The sequence below is a fragment of the Apus apus genome, chromosome 4, assembly GCF_020740795.1.
Source record: "Apus apus isolate bApuApu2 chromosome 4, bApuApu2.pri.cur, whole genome shotgun sequence".
NCBI classification, from domain to species: domain Eukaryota; kingdom Metazoa; phylum Chordata; class Aves; order Apodiformes; family Apodidae; genus Apus; species Apus apus.
In genome coordinates, this window is record NC_067285.1 from 21,663,249 (window position 1) to 21,684,372 (window position 21,124).

At 41.9% G+C, this 21,124-nt stretch overlaps 1 protein-coding gene across 9 annotated transcripts in view; it reads right to left on the minus strand.

Moving 5' to 3' along the window:
* Nucleotides 1–21,124, minus strand: part of NDST2 (N-deacetylase and N-sulfotransferase 2) — a 131,353-nt gene that overhangs the window by 17,738 nt on the left and 92,491 nt on the right. For all 9 annotated transcript variants that reach the window (XR_007889489.1, XM_051619587.1, XM_051619582.1 and 6 more), the window contains one exon: nt 5,575–6,973. Coding sequence is in view for 8 of the 9 variants with exons in the window: in XM_051619587.1 (XP_051475547.1) it covers nt 5,575–6,567 (993 nt within the window). In the remaining variant the exon portion in view is untranslated. The remainder of the gene's footprint in view (nt 1–5,574; nt 6,974–21,124) is intronic.

Genomic DNA, 21,124 nt, shown 5'->3' on the forward strand with positions numbered 1-21,124 from the left:
TGTTTATATTCAACTGCCATGTAATGTTTCTCTGTGCTCTACTGGTGTCCAGTTCAGTCTGGAGAGGTATCACAGGGGATGGAGCTAAGGCATTGTTGCCTGTGGAGTGAAGCAGAGTAGCCAAGTGCTCCACGCAGAGTCTTTACTTGAATTAGTCCTACTGTACTAACTAATGACACTTCACAACCACAATCAGATGGTGCCCTCCACTTTAACATGAAGGATGCAGAATATCTGTGCTACGACAAAGGGACAATAAATCTCACTCCCAGGTGACAGATCGCTCACTCTTTACAGGCTCAACCTCAATGCCCCCTTCCTCTCCCATGTTGGCTGGGACTTTGCAATTGAAACTCTGCCCTTTCTCTGTGCCTATGTGTTAATGTGCAGCCTGTGCTCCACAAGATGCAGAATAGGCAATGGGAGGTCAAGTTCCCCTCACATAACCCTGCAAGACCCAGGGACTCATCCCACACACCAGGGAGCACAGACTAAGTGCATATCTCTACAGAGAAGCACCTCTCTGCCCAGCTGGATGACAATGCTGCATTGAATTTGGGACCAGCACCTTGAACACATCAGCCAGTATCTTAGAAAAGTGCCACTTTCTCCTTCTCCCCTGGTTTCCAGAGCTGTCCCAAGTCTCACCACTTGTCTCTGCTGCCCTGAAAGGCATATCCAGTTCCTCCAGCTCTTGGGTAGGGTGGAGGGAGAAAAGGCAGCAGTTAAGAGGCTTAGCATTCCTCCACACAGAGGGAGATTAATGCCTGACTGGGGTTACCATGACAACACATCTGTCTGATGACAAATCCCAAAAAGCCCTGCTCCAGCAGGCAGCAATCCTTTGTGTTCAGGGATGGACTGGGGAGGAACTGTGGAGGTCCCAGAAATTCTAAGACTATGGAGCCTTATGGAATCCTGCTTTCCTGGTGGGTTCACTGGTAATCATGTGCCATCTCTCTGCTGATGCTGGGTCCTTTTTACAGCCACACCCACAAGGTGGCAATGACATAGATTTCAAGAAATGTCTTTCCCCTGCACAGGATAAAAGAGACTAAGGTGCCAAGTAAAGTATTTGAAAATTTGTTTTAACTAATTATGCATTCACTCTTTCCTTGCACACTGGTTTAGGGATGTCTGTGAGCTGCAGTAAGATGAAACAATACAGACATGGGAACAGGCCAGGAAGACGGCACTCCTCTCTGCTCTGACACCTCTACACTATGTTTCTCTTTTATAAAGTAGGATGAATGTGATAGTACTAATAATATCTTACAGGTGACTCAAGTGGCATTTCATTTACAACCATAATGTGAGACTCTTAAATGAAGGGCAATGAAAAAAATGTGGAGTAGGCTATCCATTAAGACATAAAATAGCTAGCCAGATGCAAACAGATCAAATCTGCAAACAGACCAAATATGCATATTTAAGAAATTTAGTTGCTCAGGTGCTATGGGATAGAGTGCTAGCATTTTAGCTATCCCCCCATCTCCAAAAAGCAGAATTTCTTCCCCTAGAAAACTCCCCCTCCAGTCTCTCCATGTAATTCTGTTTATATTTTCTAACTTACATTAAAAAAATCTTTCCAAGATGCAGTCAAGCCCACTAGCTAGCCAGAAAGACCCCTTCCCCAGCTAAGCTCTCTGCTAGAAGCTCAGCAAGGTTCACCACAGGAAGGAACAGATGGGGTCTCCAAGAGATTCCCAGCACTGGCCACAACTACTCATAAGCCACATCAGGGCCAGACCTGCTTCACGCTTGTCACTGTTTATCAGAGAATAACCTCTGCAACTCATGACCTGTATTTCTGGAGGCCTTTATTCCTTAATTGGAGCAGCCATGCTTCAGGCCCAAGTGACAGACATCTGCATTCCAGTGCACTTTTCTGGACACAATGCAAAAAAAGGTCTAAGCATCAGCCTGGTATTTTATGTCCATCACTGAAATGATGATAAATATTTACTTCTAAGAAAATGCCAGGGGAAAAATAGTTGAAAATGGTGCCTTTTGTTGCAACACATTAAAATATCTATATAATCTTGCTGATGGGTCTGCAAAGATTTACTCAAGAGTCACTATGAACTCTTGATGCCAAAGATAAAAACTCTCTCAATGGGGTTAAAATTCTAGGAGTGAGCAAGAAATTAGGGGAAGCCACAGCACCCTGACTTCAGGTTGCTTCTTCAGGATCTAATCCTTTTTTAAATTGGCCTGGTGTCCTTGGCATAGCAATAATACCAGGCTAACCCTTAATGCAACTCTGCTTTTTCAGATATTAAATTTTTCACTTCCAAAAGTGTTTGCAGAGATTTTATCTGTTTCATACAAATGCTAAATATTAATTCCCCTATCTCTAGTCCCTCTAAAAAAAGGTGAAAGGGGGAAAAATAAGGTTGGAGGATGCTGGGAAGTGAGAATACTGTGAGTCTAGGAAAACAGTACATGGACAAAGAAGAAGCAGATATTAAAAAATGGAGGAAGAAAGCAGAGTATTTTGACAGTCTCTCCTCAAATGCTCATGCAAAACACACTAGCAACGTTGCAGAAACACCTTCTCCACAGGAACTATCCCTGTGGACACTGGGCAGCACATTTTCTGCAGTTGTCTCACTGCTCGGCAGCAGCACTGGTGTCGCTCACAGCAGCGCTGTCAGAAAGCATTCAACATACTGCAAGTTCTATCTCCCCTACAATGTTAGAATCAGGGTTAGAAACTGCTGAGTATTTTAATTTCAGGCAAGATCATCCTCTGTAATTTAGAAAGGCAGAAGCTGGCCGACAGCCACCCTCACTAGATTATCTCTCTTCTACCGTCACCATTCATAACCCAAAATGAAACTACTGTCCTTGATTTTCATTCATCTTGCTCTCAGACTTGCTAGCAATGATTACTCACTACTTATGCCTTTGTAGAGATTACGAACAAAAGAAGCAAAACCTCATCTACTTAATCTTCTTTCCTCATACCTAAAGACAACCAGGAAAGATCATAAAAGCCAGATCCTTTTGCAGTAGAAATGGCTTGTCTTTGTTGGCCAGTTTCAGGAAGGTTTGGTAAATTCTGAGGATTACAATTTTAGAAGAGACTGAATGTAGAATAATTGAGAAGGGATTCTCCAAGATTTTGTTTTGTTAATTATGTGCAGCTCAAGTCTCTGGTAAACTTTACAAGGGAAAAACATTTTCCTTACACAACTTCTGTTTCACTTCAGTTGAGGGCTGCAAGCTCCTGCTGCAGCCCTTCAGCAGAAAGAGGAACTCAAGGATTATCACCTTTAAAGCAAGCATGGTGCCTTGTTTTCTTGTCAAAGAAGAAAGCTGTTCAGCTGTCCTTTAAGCATCACAAATAAGAACATTTATCCTCTCACGCAGAACACGTACCACTGGCATACATTCGATCAAATTATATTCAGCACTTTCTTTTAATAATAACTTTGTGTGGGAAGCTCTCTGAACATGGACCTGGATAACGCAAAGAGACTCAATGGATCAAGCAGAGTCAATTTTATACCTTCACACAGAATCCCCTCTTCAAATCGCTACCCTGACCACTGTAATCTAAGCTTTAAGATAAGGAGCTGTGCGTTGCGGTAACAGTCTTGAAACAGAGCTTTCATATAAAAGGCCAAAGAAAATTCCAGCTGTTCTGTCACTAGTATATCCCCTTTTCTCCCCGTGGTGAGAAGTTATCAACAAATCCATGTAGTTATTTCTCGCTTTAAAAAAATAAAAATTCATTAACCTCATGTAGCTCTGCAATCAGAGAGCTTCTTTTAAATTGATATATCTGGGTTTTATCCGCTTTGCCTGAGATTCTCTGCTTACTGATCACAGATTATTTCTCTATTTTCACCCTGTTAAAACCCAAACAAACCATCTTTTGGAATTATCTTGTCTGGGTTTGTTTTTAACATCCAGAGCACCCTTTGTTTCCAAGAGCTTTGGTCACCTATCTCCTGTTTTCTCACACGGGTCTGTAACCTGCACAAACACTACACAGGTGAGAATCTCTGCTGCTGGTTTGGATTAGCGGGTGTAGGGCCTGCTTAGGACCACGATAAGGTTGTGATTCTTAAAAAAGAATATCTTTCAGAGCATTTCAGGATCTCAAAACACAGGGACACTGCAGTAAAATCAATTAAATTTTAGTATTTTCCTTAAGTATTATGTCCAAGTGTTCCATTTTTCTATACCTGTCTGCTTGGAAACACTTTTTCTATACCTATTTGCTTAGAGAGTTATGGTCAAAGGTGACTCTAACAAATCATTAAACAACAAAGAGAGTAAAATAAATAATGGCATCCAATTAGACCTGCTTCAAGTGAATTGAAATGACAAAGCTAGCTCCACACAGAATGTAAGGGTTTCTGTTTCTCCAGGCTGAATTTGGGATCACAAGCAGAACTTAAAATCTCAGTGACCTGAAAAAATCGAGATGAACTAAGGTACGTCTTGCCTGGATGCATAAAACATGTAAAAAAGGTGGCAAGACTCCTAGTGAGGTTGAAGAATGGTCATGGAAATGTAACAGATGAGGTTCAGTTCAAGTAAGAGACATGGAAGTACCACAGTATTTTGTTTTACACCTTTACACCTTTTGAGGCACCTGCCTCAATGGCTACAAACCAGAACTGATGGAGAAGATACAAAGGCAAGTCCTTGGCTCCATGAAGCAGCAGATGTACACATATCACAGGCTTCAAAGAACACTTTATCGCATACTTTAAAGGACATAGAGAATTAGAAGGGGCACTTAAGTTTCTTACCTTCTTCCTACTTGTTTTCTCCTTTGCCTGTCTTGCTTCCCTCTCCACAAAATGTTTCTCTCTGTGCATTTCCCATATCCTTTCCTAAGAGGTCACTATATTACTCAAAGAACTGCCAAAGAAAACAAACTATCAAGACGGCATCCCTCTTTCTTAGTCGGAAGGCCACGGAGACTGCTCTCAAAAAGGCTTGGTCTGAGCACATTTGCCTGTTGAATTTTTGGATACTAACTGCCCAGGGAAGTAATTTGCTGGTAGAGGATATGTGGGGGGTGTAATAAAGGGTGAAGGAAAACTGTTCTTTTTGCTATTTGGTTATGTCCTAAAAGGATTAATGACTAAAACATAGACTATATCAGTTTACACCACATGGACTGGCCTCCAGCTTTGCAATATAATATATACAGTTTATACATATAATATTAAATAATAAGATAATAAAGTTTTTCTGTTAAATTCTAACACAACTTGCCTTTTCCTTTTGAAAGGTAGAGTTTACAGCTACAAACAGGTGACAGAGGAAATCTGCACATTTGTTGCCTATGTTAAAGAGGAGACAGGACAGACCACCACAAGCATCCTCCTCTTAAGAGTTCAGAGAGGCCAGCTAGAGGTCCCAGAATGAAAAATGCCCCATTGAAACTCACAAAACTTTTGAGAGCATCACACACAGTGCTTCAAGCATCTTTGCTGGCTACTTCTCCATTTAAGATGAGAACAACTGCAGCAATGAACACTTTCACTCAAATTAAATGCAACCTTGACTTTCCCGGCACACCACACAACATTTTTCTGCGGACTTTACCTCTACATCAGACACCTTCATGCGAGTGCCCTCTTTTCCCACAAATATATCATCAATGTCGACGAGGATATAGCGATCAAGTGTGAGACAGAGGCGCTTGCCAGTCAAGTAGGCAATGGCATCCACAAAAATGAGTTTGTGCAGCCAAAAATTGAGGTTATTGCCAAAGAGAACCCGCTGGATCCCATCATGCAGACCCAGGTCCTGCACTACTGTGGCATGCAACGCTTTGTGGGTGGCCAGGTGAGGAATGGACTCCGAGGACTTTGTGCTGGCCAACAGCACCGGCTCGTAAGTGCTGTGGTTTGACTGGAATACAGTCCAGTCATCACCAGGCAGTGGACCCTGCTCCACCTCATTAGCCCGGGTGACATAGAGCAGGGAAGCACTAGGGTTGATGTGATAGTCCCGCAGGCCCAAGTTGGAATGTAGGAAAAGGGGGAAACCCTTGAGCTGTGCACTGAGCAGGCTGTTCTCGTTGGCTTTGAAAAAGCCTATAATCCCCACTCCATACTCTACACAGTATTTGTCCAGCAGCTCTCTGTTCCAAGCATCTAGGTTCACATATTTAAGGATGTTCTCATAGATAATCAGAGCGTAGCGTCCTCGATCTTTGTCTGTCAGGGTGGGCATATCCCCTTTGCCAGGGGCAATTTCTGTCCTGTATTTAAACCGGCTAGACTCCAAGATAGCCACTATCTCCTGCCCCAGCTGGGAGTAAATGCTTTCCACGAAGACCAGCACCACAGGATCTGTGCGTGAGGTGTCCACAGATTTCGTGAGCCTCCAGCTGGCTTGTGGTGGGATCAAGACACGGTGCTGGTTGCTGCAGTCACTGAAGGGAAGGGGTGGTGGCTCCTTGATTTTGGGACTGTTAGTGACGTAGTAAGCCAGGATGCACATGGAGATCAGGCTGAATGCAATGAGCAGTAGGATCAATCTGTGGAGCTCCAGCTGACGCACATGCCGCACTACTTTCCACAACTGAATCATGGTGAGGCGGGCTGCCCACCCCCTCCTCACACTCTGCACCCACGTTGCTCTTGAAATCTCCAGTGTTGCTGCGGCAGTACCCAGCAGCAGCTTGCAAAAAAGAAAAAGCAGCTGCGGAGAGAGACAAAGCTAAAGCAAACAGCTACAAGGCTAGACTCCCAGGGATCTGCCATTTATCTCAAGTAACCATGGCCCTCAATTCCCATCGCTCTTTTGTGTGCTTCCTCCTGGTCCTCTCCTCTCACTCAGGAAAGTCTTTCAGAGGAGTGAGATTTCCTGAATCTCGTCTCCAACAGCAAATCAGTCTGTCATCCTGTGAACAAGCAGTTTCAGCTCAGCCTCCCCAGGTGTCCTGTTTCTCATTTAGCTGTTTCACATTCACATCATGGCACTTTCTCTTTGCATCCTGCAATTTAAAAAGAAAAAGTAAACACTCAGTATGGATTAATGGTATTTAACAGGTTTGAGATGTAATGGCAGGATCAACAGGTACCGGGTGGGCAGCATCACTTGCCTGTCAGCAGACAGACCTGTTCCCTGGAAAGCAATGCACACCATTTGTGTGGAAGATGGCAGAAACACCATACTAGCCCTTGGAAGAAAGGTCCTGAACAGTGCACAGGGACCCAGCATTTGCCTTGGTGAGATTCTCACATGCTACAGTAAACAGCCAGTGTACCTGGTTGTCCCCCACTCCTCTTTATGCCACTTAACACAACACATGAACCCCACCCCTTTTATTCTAGCCTATATTTCAAAATTACCAAGAGCCCTCACATTCTCTGACTTGTCCTGTTTTCATACTTATGATGATGTGTCCATGCCAGTGAGTTCCTAGGCCCTTGGCATATGGCTGTTCCAAACCCAGCAAGATGTCTCAAATTCCCACCAGCTCTCTTGCCCCACAGCTCCCAGTTTCCATGGTTTCACTCCTCTCTACAAGGCCGCCTCACTTGTCCTAGGAACTAATGTTTTTCCAGGCCTCTCAGAATATGGCTCTGGAGGGGTATCATCCCCTCAGGCAACACAGAGCCAGGGGCACAGGATGCCCATGCACTGCACACCTAATTGCTGCCAATTGATTCAGTGGCAGTTGGAGAGGAAACATCATCTGAAACCTTCCCTTATATGCCACTGAAGAATCAGTGGCAAATCACCAACAGCACAACATAAATTTGGGTTGGTCTCAAATGCGTGAAAGCTTGGTACAAAAGCTCCCTCACCTCCTGCTTTGTGTTTATGACAGCACACTATTTCACCATATGTTATTATTTTTCTAGGATAAAATGCTCAACAAAGCCAACAAACATGAAACCATCTAAAACATAAACATCAGGGAAAGTAACTAAATTGCTCTGTGATTTAAAAAGAAAACAAAATCACCGTGTAGTTCTCTCCCTTACCAGAAATGTGACTTATCTACAGCAAGAATACCCAGGTGTGCATTACTGGGGATACAGACACATTATGGGAGAGTGCCTGCTGCCCTTGCCAGCAGAGTGCAAGTACACCCTGAACGCCAGATGTTGCTCACCAAGTCAGTCAGGCCCCAAATGAGGTCTCTGTAGAAGTCAAAAAAACCTTTCTCTCAAAACCTTCTTTACTCACACACCCACACTCCTGAAGATGCGCTCCACCACATAAAATCCCTCTAATTGCCTGCTCAACTGGCACAGCTTACACCAGGAGGCACAAGAACAGTGATAACTAAAAGTACGACCAAAACAGTTCTACATCATTTCTCCATTCCTGATATTTTTGAGTCTTTTTGTTACTAACATTCTGATAAAACAAAGAATATTATAAGACTAGTTTGTCCATGAGTTTAACACAGATGCAAGGCTTTCATATAGTAAAGGCAGGGTTTTATCAACCAGCTGCACCAAAAAAACCCCCACCAACCTACTTATGAGACAGATGCTTATTTTGCTCCACCAGAAAAGAATTACTAGTGAGACAGATGATTATTTTGCAATTTGTATTACTAAACAGAAAAAAATCCTCTGACTCAGGGAAAATATCAGTTCACAGATGAGGCCAGAAGTCCCACTCTAAAGACTCCTGACAGGCTGTTTTCCAAACTGCTGGTGCTGCTTGAAGCAGAGACAAAAAAACCCAAGCAGATTTTACATGAAGAGATACAATATTGTGACAGCAGATGGACAAGAGTCAAGAGCGCTCTTCACACAAGCCTTATAATGATCATTATCTCAAATAACTTCTATGCTGTAAGCTCAGCAGAGCAGGGACTAGCTTGTGTAGTGCACAATGAAACCTTAGCCTTGATGAGGTCTTCGGAATAGCCGTACACCATAAATGTAAAGTATATTACAGAAGTAATTTTCCACTGGAGAAACCGAGACATAGCAAATCTTACTGAAGGTCGTACTGCAAGGCAACAGATTAATCAAGATTTTTTTAAAAAACGAAGAAACTCTGTTCCCCAGCCTCCAAATGGATTGAGTCTCCATTCCCAAATGGCACTCTGTAATGACAGGGCTGGCTTTGGAAATCCACCTCAGTCAGTGACAATAAGCTGTGTTTTCTTCAACACAGACAACCAATCATCTTTCATTTTTGTCTCTACCTACTGTTAACTTTTTATTGGAAAAAGGGCAAGGGAGAGAAGGGGAGAAATTACTATGAGAAGATGTAAAGAAGAGAATTCAGATGCTTTTCTCCTGTTTTTGTTACTGAAGTGACAACTGATTTTGAACACATGACTCTATGGACTGAGTAAAGGATATGGTTTCTCATTCCAGCTCAAGTCAACTTCAGTCCCAGTGATACACCGGGATTGCCAGTGTGTCAGGACAGTAACCAGAAACATATGACACCTTTCAAAAGCAACCAGGAAAATTACCTATTCATCTCCACAATGAGCCTTTCCCATCTCACTGACTCTGCAAGGAAGGCTCCAATGTTACCAACCTGGTGCTTGGAACTAGAGCTCCAAAGTCACATTGAACTGCAGCGAGGCAGGAGCCAGTGGAGGCAGAATTCAGCAGGGCAGAGAGAGGCAGAGAAACATAGAATAAATGCTGTATCTTTTTTATGAGGTGAACTCCCTATAAGATATAATATGTACACAGTTCCATGCATATCAGCTACTATGAGAACTGTTCTTTGTTCTATTCCTGTGCAACAAATTAATGCAGAACACTCGCACTTTGATTTCTACATCCTCAATTTCAACTGAGAGGATTGAGAACTGCAAGTCAGTGCTTTTGCAAATAGCTCACATAATTTTGTTTTTTAATCTCACTGGATAGAGTAACTAAACTATTATGGATTCAAAGATTCACTATCTTAACATGCATTAGACAAGAAGATGGTTTTGCAGGAGAAAATAATGTAAAGAGGGACTTACAAGCTCAGGAGCCCACGTGTTGCCTGCAAAAACTTCTAAGCACATACCGAGAGCATCTATGCAAAAACCTGGCAAAGTACCACACTACTGTTACAACTTCTTACTCCCAAAACATCAACCTGGAAAACACTTCTCTTCCCTGGTTACACTCAACTCACCTCTCCAATTTCATTTTAAGTGTTGAACTGAGTATTTTGTAAAGAGCTGTAGCTTCAGTTTCCTGGTTATCAGTATAAAAATGAAAGTCACAAGAAAAGAGGATCATTCTGTAGAATAAAGATGAAACCAGAGTTTAACCTAGGCTGCCACACCTGCACTGCCCAGCTGAAGGGCAAGAGGGAGAGGAACCCCCTTTGCTGGACACTTCTGAATCACAGCAGTGTTTTGATAACAATGACTCCATTCAAACCTCTAGCAAAGCTCCCAAACAAGCCCCCATTTGTTACATGGGTGAGCTCAAAAAAACAAATTAGAAAAAAAGGCCTGCATCAGATTGCTGCTCAAGAATCTGTCAGCTCCAATCTCTTTAACAAGGCTTCACAGCCAGAGGGCATGCCAGCTGGCATAGTATGCATTTCGCTCTTTGGGGACCACATAAGCTGGTTTAGGTTCAAATGAAGAGAGAAAAAAGCAACATAAATATACCAACTAAAATTTATATTAAAAGGTGTGAGAGCTGTCAGAAACCACCCATACCAGAAACAAAAAGCCCAGAAAGATCTAAAAGAAAAAAAAATAATTAAGAAATAAATCACACTGAAAATTCCTCTCTCTTAAAAGAAAATAAAATACCTGTGTCCTCTTTTGAGATCATACTCCTTGAAATCTAACACCACAAAAAACTCCAGGTTTATTGATAAATTAGGGTCTATTCCAAACTCCTGCCAGGACTGCTTGAGTGCTAATTGCAGGAGGCAGCAGTCAGTATACACAGCAAGGATGGAGTGTTTCACCAGTGCAAGGATGCAGGCTCAGCAGGCTCCTGTCCTGCCAGAGAAGCATGGCTGGATCAGACAGCACCAGCTCTAAGGTCATTTATCTCACAAATCATCAGCATTAGGACAAACACTCGATAAAGCATAGATGTTCTGTTTCCTAGTGATATACGGTGTTAATGTGAAACATAAACCGTTTTGTGAATTATCAGCTGCTAAGCCACATGGTAACTGATGTGATCTGAAAGCAAGATAGCAATCAGAATTGTGTGGTTTTCATGTCTGATCTCCAAGTATTTTCAATGCTTGGAAATTACTCTGGGGTATCAGTAAAAACACTCAAGACCAGCACTTGTCCAAAACTAGCAACCAGAATGTACCTATTTGGGGCTACTGGTACATTCATGCAAAGGCACATGGAAGATAATGGATGTCACTTGACACCTTTATCAAGAACTTTGGTCATTCAAGCTGCTTCTTAACTGACCCACAGAAGGTCTTACCACCCTAGAACCCAGTGTCATAGGTACAGTTCACCACCCCTTTTTATTATTCATAATATAACGTCTTTCTGGAACACACAGCAGCAGAGTCTTGCCCCTGTTCACTACAGCTCTAATTCTGGGATCTTCAGCATGGTTGTTGCCTTGGGTCCCAGAGGGACTGCAGTAAGTGAGTTAGCCTGTAATCAGAGATGGAATCTGAGTGATTTTCCAATCCATTCCACTTTAATGGTGTCATCGTGACAAAATTCCTCATTCATCTGCTTGACTGCGAGGCACCAAAACCCCTCCTTTGTCTGTGGTGGTGTCTGTATGCCAGGCCTCCAGGAACAGACCCCATCTTTTGTGAAGGTGGGGAACCTGGCAAGTAATGTCAGCAGAGCACAGTGAAGCACACGGCAGAAGAATTATTAGACCCTCAGGAGAATGAACATTGGTTGTATTCCACATATTGGATTTAAAAAAAAAAAATCATTACTGTGGCAGTTACAGCCACATTGCAATGTAATTGCCAACCAAGCTCATTTCTGGGCTCTGGGTGTGTGTGTCAGCTATGCCTCTTTTGGTACAGACCTGTGCTAAGCCAGAAAGCTGCCAGCTGGCCAGCACAGCAGGCTTAAAACGCATCAGTCTGATGTAAGAGGAGAAGACCCGGGAGATGAAGTAACATTTATTATTATTTTTTTTAACATCATCCCCAGACAGGTATGTAACTTCACACCTTCTGCAAGAGCAACAAACCGCAGTCCATGTTAAAGAGATCTGCATGAACTCTTCTCAACCCAGCCTGGTGGAAACGCAGCCATAGACCTGAGTTTACCCTTGTGCCAGTGCAATGAGGTTTGAAGACACCATGAAGGCACAGATCTTGGAGAGGCTGGCTCATGCTGCCAGGCCAGACCCACAAGGATTGTACAGGAATTTCATGACTGTCCACAACGTACTTGCTATTGGGATACATTATGTATCCCTTCCACTGACAACCTAGCTTGCAGCAGATCTTTGTTCTTTTACTCCTTTACAGTACAAGAAGAGAAACATGGGTTTTGTCCTTCCCATGCCAATGACAGAAATATGGCCCAGCACTATCTGCTGGCAATGTAAACCAATCCATTGCTCTGAAAATGAAAACGTCATCCTTATAAGAGCTCCCAGGAAATCTGGTTTTCAGCTCCCTGCCTTCTCCCCACCATACTACACTCACTGCTTTAGTCATTACAACTGACCTCACTAAGTATTAGAAGCAAGGGAATTTCAAATTTTTAAAGTGAAGTATTCCCTCAAATTGAATGTCAGCACCAGAAGCATGTACGTGCATATCTTGGCACAGTACACATTTGGGAAGGGAAAACAGTTGTTGCCATGTTTTTCAGCTTGCCTAAAGGTCAGATGTGCAAATCAGGAACCTGAAGATTGTTTAAAAAACAAACAATCAACATTTCAGCCTTCAATAGTTGCTGATAGTACTTACTTAATAAAAATAATACATAGCTTGACAGCTGCACACCTTTGATGGAGCAGAAAGGAAAGAGTACGAGTACTGTGGCAGTGGAGGTTTTGCTTTAGGTGCTTTCCATCAGCTGAGGGGATGTAACTGCTCTGAGGTTTCACAGGTCTCAGCAATGCACCTGCTCATAGGCAAGAAAGGAGGTACCTCCCTCAGAGATAAACAAAGAGGCACCCTCACTTTTCCATTTTACGTGCTGCTGAAGCTCTAATGCCCAGGTATAAAACCATCAAAAGAATTGCAGTTCCATTCATGCCATGCCCTTCCTTCTGTTTTTTGCCTCTCCTGACACATAGATCTATGCATGCTTTGATCCTAACCCTCTTCTCAAACCAGGTGATCATGTGAGACACCAGCTCCTTTCTGCAAACAGCCACTTGAAGCTGTAGCACAGAGAACTAAAGTTAGCACAGCTCAGAGTTTACCACACAAAGGGTACTCCAAGTTGCTCTCCAATCCCACTCAGAGTATCTCAGTCACCCCAAATCGTGAGAACACACCGTCTTCAGCCTCTTCTTTACATCAGTAATCAACAAGTATACTCTATCATGGCAGAACATCTTCAACTCAATTGTGAGAACAGGAAAGAAATATAGCTCCTTCCACATAAGATACTGACAATGACCTCATTTCCATTCACTCGTGCACCCTGCTTATCACAATTCAGATAAACAATCCTACTGCAGAAAGCAAAACATCTTCTCTGCTGTCTTAAGTAACATAATAAAGGGGGGAAATATGGTCAAACTGTGGCAAAAACAAGACAACTCCATGTCATCAGAAGGGTCTTAACATAGAAATGTACCTTATGAGAGTTTATCTGCAATTGCTATGAAAGTAGCCTAACTGTTTTTCCTTTGAGCTACACTTTTAAGATTTCACCCCAATTAGCAAGAAGTTGATCTTCTATATTGAATTGCTTCCTCCTGTCAAGTAACACACAGGAGCTAATATTTTCCAATCTATTTTGTCTAGGAACATATGACAGTAGAGAACAGGTTTCACAGTGTTACAGTGAAAGTTCATCCAAACCGACATCAGAAGAAAGCTCTAAGTATGCTCTATCAAAGCATAAAACCTGAGGAAATGCTCTTGTGCTTACCTGTTCTTGCATATTTGCACCAATATTCACATGGTCTGAATTTTCTGGGCTTGTAAAAGAATGGGCTCCACAGGTGTCTACAGCAGCACCCTCCTGCCTGCCTTCAGCTGCCTTGTCTATTCAAAACATTTTTCATCCAGTGTAAGCTAATGGTGTATTTCTCAGTCTTTGCAGTTTCTAATATTCAGTTCTCTACTACTTCGATGTAATCAAAACAAATTTCAGAAAACAAAATATTCACTTTTTTGCTGGCTTGGCTATTGCAAGACAACTTTTAACTCAATTCAGAAAAAAAGAGGGGAAAGTGATATAAGCAAGCTATGAATCTGGCCTAGCAAAAGCAAAATTAGTAAAAACAAGCAAAGGAAAGAAGAGGGGAGTGAGTGGAAAAGGGCTGATTACACAGGCTGGCTGAGACAGTGGTTTGGAGGCCTGGGTTTTGCAAGATAGGAACAAACGCAAAGTGTTCTACTGCCCTCACTATGCCCTCACCTGTGCAATGAAAACCATAATCTGTTTTTTCATAAGGGTTATGGCAGAAATAGATCTCAAGAGGGGGAACTCTGTAAAGACAACTGTCAGGGCCCCATGGACTCATCTGGTAAGGTCTGGATTATAGGCTGAACTTGGTGGCTGCCACTGACTGCCTCAGTTTGTCATGTTTGGGTACTGTTGCTGAGGATGCTGCCTATGTCAGAGAAGGAGGAGGGTGGATGGAGACCCTATGCATGGTAGATGAGGACAACTCCAGCCTACTGGAGTCTCCTTATGGCCTTGATGGACTCTGCAGCAGCTTCCCACACTAGTAAGTTTTCAATGCATGACGATGTCTAAGTGACAGCAGGAGGGAATCTGCTAGAGGAACAGGGTGATGAAGAGTTATGACTACTGTTAGACTTCCCTGTCTTAATGTGGGTAGAATTATTTATTTTTTTCTCAAACCATCTGTGTTTGTAATTTTTACAAAGTCAGAGCAACACACAGAGTGCACACTTATTTCCACATGACAGTTTACATTATGCCACGTTCACTGCATTTTTAAACAATTTCAACCCTGTACCTTCTGTTTCCCAGTGTAGAAACTGTGCTTCTAGACATTAAACAGAGAATTAAGACTTTTAGAAGACATAACTCTCAAATATATTAATTAAGCTGTAATTACATCAATAATTCTTCACATTCCTCCCATTTTATAGACTTAATTCCTAAAGTGGGTGCTACATTCTTACATTTTTCATTCGTCAACTGATAAAGAGTATAATTTTTCTCTACTATGAGGCTGTATCTTTAAAATACTCCTTTATGCAGAATCTGTTCAGGACCTCATTAATAATGTAACACTACAGACAAACTCAGGAACAAAAGCTGCTATATTTGTAATCAAATGTACCCTCTGATAAAGCTGAAGTTTTGTCAGGAAAGCTAAAAACTTTGAGGAAAATGTAGATCCTCATTGAGGACTGCAGAGGAAGATAAAAGAATCTGGCTACTGAAAACTGGAAGATACCCAATTACCAGTTTTGGAGACTAAACAAGCTATCTTGGAGACTGTTTTCCAAAATTTACAGGTAATAAAATTCACAATAAAATGCATTCAACTACTGAAAATATGATTAATTTTTCATTGTTAACATAGAAACTATTTATGTTTTGAAGTAAGAAAATTTTTCCATTCATAAATTTAGTTTTGAAGTCTAGTTTTAGATTCTGATAATGGCAAAACATATGCTTAACCTTCACATCTTGCAAGCTTGTGTAAGTATCTATAGGCTTAAACAATTATGAAACTATTTCTGTTTCACATGTAGCAGTAAGATATGAGGTCACATATTATCAGAAGTGAGACTTAAGAAATAGAAGTATTCGTAACACTTTATATGATACTTAGTCTAAAGCAGCAATAATATTATTTTTTTTTCCCTTTCTTAATAAATCTTCAACTTGGTTCAGGTAACTGAATTGAAAACAGAAAATCCCAGTAACTTTTCTCAGTTGAAATGGAAAGAACACAATTGCTAGAAATTCTCTCCATGTAGAAATGTGCATCAGCCTGTATGGCAAAGCATTTAGTAGGAAAAACAACCCACTTATCCTGGTCTAGCCTGGCAGAAGGCATTCAGCCTATGAAATGCACTGCAAAAAAAACCAGTGACCTGATCCACCAATCGTGTCCAAAAACATAACCACTTACCAACACAACAGTTCTACTAACATGGTGGGTCTTCTACTTCCCTGCAATGTTTTTGTACTAAGACTTGTTCCACAAACAAGGAAACAAAATGCTTTCTAAACAGTAAATAGATGCATCTCCATGCATGCCTCTGTGAGCTTCTCCATGCTAGAAAAATAACAGCCACAGCACCGTAACTACCACCGTAGTGAAGTTGTGCAATGACACTAATATCATCGAGCACCAGAGCCCTGTGTTTTCTGCCACCGTTTCATGCAAATTGATATCCCAGCTGACCTTTGCCTATGCAGACAGGCTAGCTGATAGCACTTGCTGTAATACAAACACTAATTTTCCCGTGTCTAGCAATTACCTTAAGATAAAACATGGCTGCTCTCTAATACAGTATAGAAAATAGTGAACTAAGTGAAAAATTCTGCACCCAAAATGAGAAGAGGGATTTATTACAAATCATTGTATAAAGAGCTAACGCAAACAATGCTCAATAAAATAGTGGCAAATACACTCCTTATCCCACCATACCTACTATCTCACATTAAGAAACATGATCTAGAAAAATAAATATAGGAAAGAAAGCATACAGAGAGACAATTAGTCAGGTAAACAACTTGGAAATGACTGCTGGATGAAACAGGTTCGCAAGAGTGGAGAAAGGGATGGAGGATTTGGCAGCAGAGACTGGAAGACTGTTCCAGGAATAGGAGGTAGTACAAAACAAAATGCAAAAGCTGAGAGTAGGAGGAAGAGATAAAGGGAGGAGTGTACAAGGAGTCAGAGGGGAGTAGGAGAAAATGACAGCTCACATTGCTTAAGGAGGCAGAAACACAGAGCCTAAAGACAGAATTTGCTTGAGACATTAGGTCTAGCTTGCCTAATTTTAAAAAGGTAAGCCGAGTCGAAATAAGCAGAGTCGAAAAAGCTTAACAGCTCATCTTCAGACACAGGGTTCCAGCAGAAATACACCAGCATGCTTACAGCTTATGTATTTAATGCTGATGAAAGAGTGCCCACAGAGTCTAAAATTCACCATGTCTTGCAATATTCTGAACACGCCACATAATTATTTCATCCGTATCCTGACTAAAGCCAATGCCGGTTCGATTCCGAAAATCTAATACACTTGCAGTACTGTTTAACTGCATTCATCCCTTCCCTTTGTCCAGAGAAAAGCGCTTGGGAGCAAAAGAAGGCAAGGACTGCATTAGGCATTGAAGCTGCCTCAACTACATTCTTGCTTTTTGCCCTTTCATTTCCCATACAGAGACAAAAGCAGTATTAGCTAGTTCACAGTGTGTATTACCTACATTAAATAATACCCACAATAAAACATTATAGAAGCTGAAATTCCAGCATTAATGTTGAAATCTCAAGTACAAATGTGCTAATTGATCTCAGTGAGGTAACAGATACTTTACAGTTTTCAGATCATTTAACACTAAAATCTTGTGCACAGATGTGATGGGAGAGAAACAACCACATTTAAGAGCATTTCAGTAACTCACACTTGACTTTGCAGAAACATTGTAACTAAGTAATTATTTTTTGCTTTTTAGTAGCGTCATATTAGATTGACATTATACTTCCAGACAAGATTTTTTCTTTTTCTACTCAACATTGCTGCAAAGGGGAGAGTAAAGGTAGGCTGGATATCCAAACTCTGTTTTTTCTTACCTTTGTCACAGTGGCCAAAACACAAGAATTTAATAATTTTCAGCATGACAGCAACTTCAAAGAGCTATAGTTATGTTACTAAAAAATATACCATGGCAAATGAATTGGGGTTTTTGCAGAGTTTCTGCAATAATTTGAAATGCTCTGACTTTGTCCTCTCCCATGAAGTGCTGTGGCTTGCAGAACATGTGTTATTGCAAGTGTTAATGGAAAGCACATTCAAAGGACCTGCTGACATTTTAATACCTGCAGCAAGAATCTTGCCTCGGTGCTTTTACGCTTATTTTTGCCCACAACCCCTTTTGCCTCTCTGTTATTTCCCCAACCAATTTATCTGACATGACCAGGCAGCACCTCAAGGCAGCTGGATGCAAACCCAGTCACCTCTGCGCTCGCCAGGCACTTGCTTTGCTGCCTGACTCCCCTTTCAGCTGAGAGGGCACAGGCAAATGCACAAATTCACTACTGTCCCACTACTTTGGCCAGGAGAGCAGACCTGCACACCCCCCTCATCCTCGGCTAATCACATCTGCTGGTTTGACAAATACATCACTCATTAAATCTCTGGAAACCCACAGATGCAGCTCTTGGTTTCAGTCCCTTGTTTCCCTCTGGTCAGTGGGGCAGCCCACTGGCAGGAGTGCCAAGAGATAACTATCCCTAAGCAGTGCCAATGGGCATGTGTAGGGGTTCCCAAGCCATGTCCTCATTCAGCTCCTCCAGAGTTAAGGAAGGGTGTCAGTTTTCTAACTCATTGCAACACATGTACACTGAGGACCCAATTCTGTCCCCTCATCCAGACACCAATTTTCCAGAGCATTCAGACAGGAAGACTCCACAGCTGAGCTTCAAGAGAAGGCTTCATGTTTAGGAGACCAACACTGGGAACTACCAAGGAAACTAGTGCCCTTTTTGGCTTCTTTCTCTCCTCACATACTTACAACAGAAGGGGCAGAAACAGGAACAGCATTATTATGGGACATGAGATAGCGTGGGATAACAAAATCTTCAGCTTCCCCTTTGCACAATGGTCCACAAACATCAGAAATAGGTTTAAAGACCATTTTTAAAACAGTTAGAGAGCTCTTCATGTACCCTCTGGGAGGGAGCTAGACATCATCCTAAAAGCTAGGGAATTTTGAGAGTAAGACTGAATTCAGCCCTTTACTCCACTTTTAACTTGTTAGGCTTACACATTTCCTGAACCCCATCTGTAAAACGAGGATCATGTTACATAGGAAGACACTAAGCAGTGAGGCCTCAAGAGCATTATTTGAAAATATCAAGAGGAACGGATATCCTGATGTTACCTGAGAAAAACCACAAACTACAAAACAGTGGGACTGCCACTTCTGGCTGCCCTACTGCAGACACCCCAGAGAATGAGATTAGAGACAGACAGAAGGTGAAAAACCCTCCAGCAGTTCTCAATTAGCAGAAGGATTGTAACTCAGTTTGGTTTGCTGACAGCATAGAGGTTGTTCCATGGAAAGGGTGAAAATTCTTTTCCCCTCCACTGCATCTGCCAGGTTCCCATACATTTATTTTTCTTCACTGCTGCTATTTGCTTCATACGGGGGAACCATGCTCATTCAGCAAGGGCCACCACAGAGGTTAAACTACTGGCAATAGCATTTAATTTACTGGGAAGGGGAAAGTGAGTGAATTTATTTTTAGGTCAAATTGCTTATATGAAAAATCACCTTGGACTCCTCAAATGGTAGGAATACAAATACGAGAAGATATTTGAATCCTCTACCTTTTTAGAGGCACATTTTTTTTCACAATCCTAAACAGACTAATATCAATCAACCAACTTAATGTACACAGGCACAACTGGTGTCACAAATCCTACTCCTAAACTATCCTACCACCTAAGAAGAGACACCTTAACTTCTGTCCCCCACTCCTTACAGAAATCCAAACCAGAGCAACTGTACATGTATCAGTGGGAGCCACTGGAGGTCTGTGTTATGTGCTCTCCCACATTCCCCACCACCTTCACCTCAGGAAAAACATTTGGCCTTTACACAAATATATTCTGCACTTGAATCTTCAGCACACAATATGAAGTGGCCACTAAGCACCCCAGAAATGCTGAAAAGCTACAAGACACTAAAGCAGAGAGAAGTGAGCTTTTCCATTTGGTCTTTTTCACTTCCAAAAGGAGGGTCTCTGCATTACTTCAGCTCATATATGGGGATATGAAAAAGCAAGGTTATGCCTCCTTTGTTGTACAATACCCAACTTTACAACCTTTTGTGCAGAAGGCGGCAGCACACTGGATTGAAAGCAGCTTTTGGAATGGTAAGCAACAAAACAGATCCCTTTGAGGAATATTTTGCATTAAAGATGGCTTCAAATTTGCAATGAAAGATTCCACCACCAGCCATTTTCTGAGAACAATGTGTGCACTCTCTCCACCAGCCCTTGTGCCTGGCTTGCTGGCTGTATAGTGAGTTTGTTACTGCCCTAAGGGAGTATTAGATAATGAAGAGCTCCAAGCTTTCCTTTCACTTCATGCCTGGGCTCATCCTAATGTGTGTAGGCAGGCTTAGTTTGCAGACTTTTCAATCTCTTCCCCTCCTATTTTCCAGCAACATTTTTTATAAATGAGCATTACCAACTGTCTCTCATGAAACAACCTTATTGAATCCATCTTTAGAGTATTTCATAGACTACAATGATGTTCCCAGCTTTCAAACACACCCGAGTGCTTTTACTGGCCTAGGTGATTCCCATCACTAAGCATTAGAAAACAGATGCCCCAGAAAGTGGTAACTATTTAAATACCTGCTCCAGTCCAGCTCTGCACTACAGGTGGCACTTCATCCTCCCATAAGAAAACTTCAGCAGGAAGCGTGGAATGAGTTGTGACAACAGGAACACATCCATACACATTGAAGTGGCAACACCTGGCTGAATGGGAGCTTGTGCAACCAAACTTCAATTGCAGTTTCAGGCAAGTGGCTGCATCCACTCAAGAAATGCATCTGACACACTGCAACATTTTACTGAGCACATAAAATGGTTGGTTTATGATGATGGACGGAAGTGGAATTAAACAGCTTTACATTGTGTTTCACCTAAGGTGAACAGACTTGATACATAATTTTCAAGTGGTTTTAAACAATGGAGAACATTTTTATTGAAAGACCATTTGCATTTTTTTTTTAGAAATCTTTGAAATCATGAAAGCAGAAAAGCTACATAGGAGACTGCCTGACAATTCCAGCAGTGAGGTAAAACAGGATTCCTGGAGTTAGCAGCAGGTCATC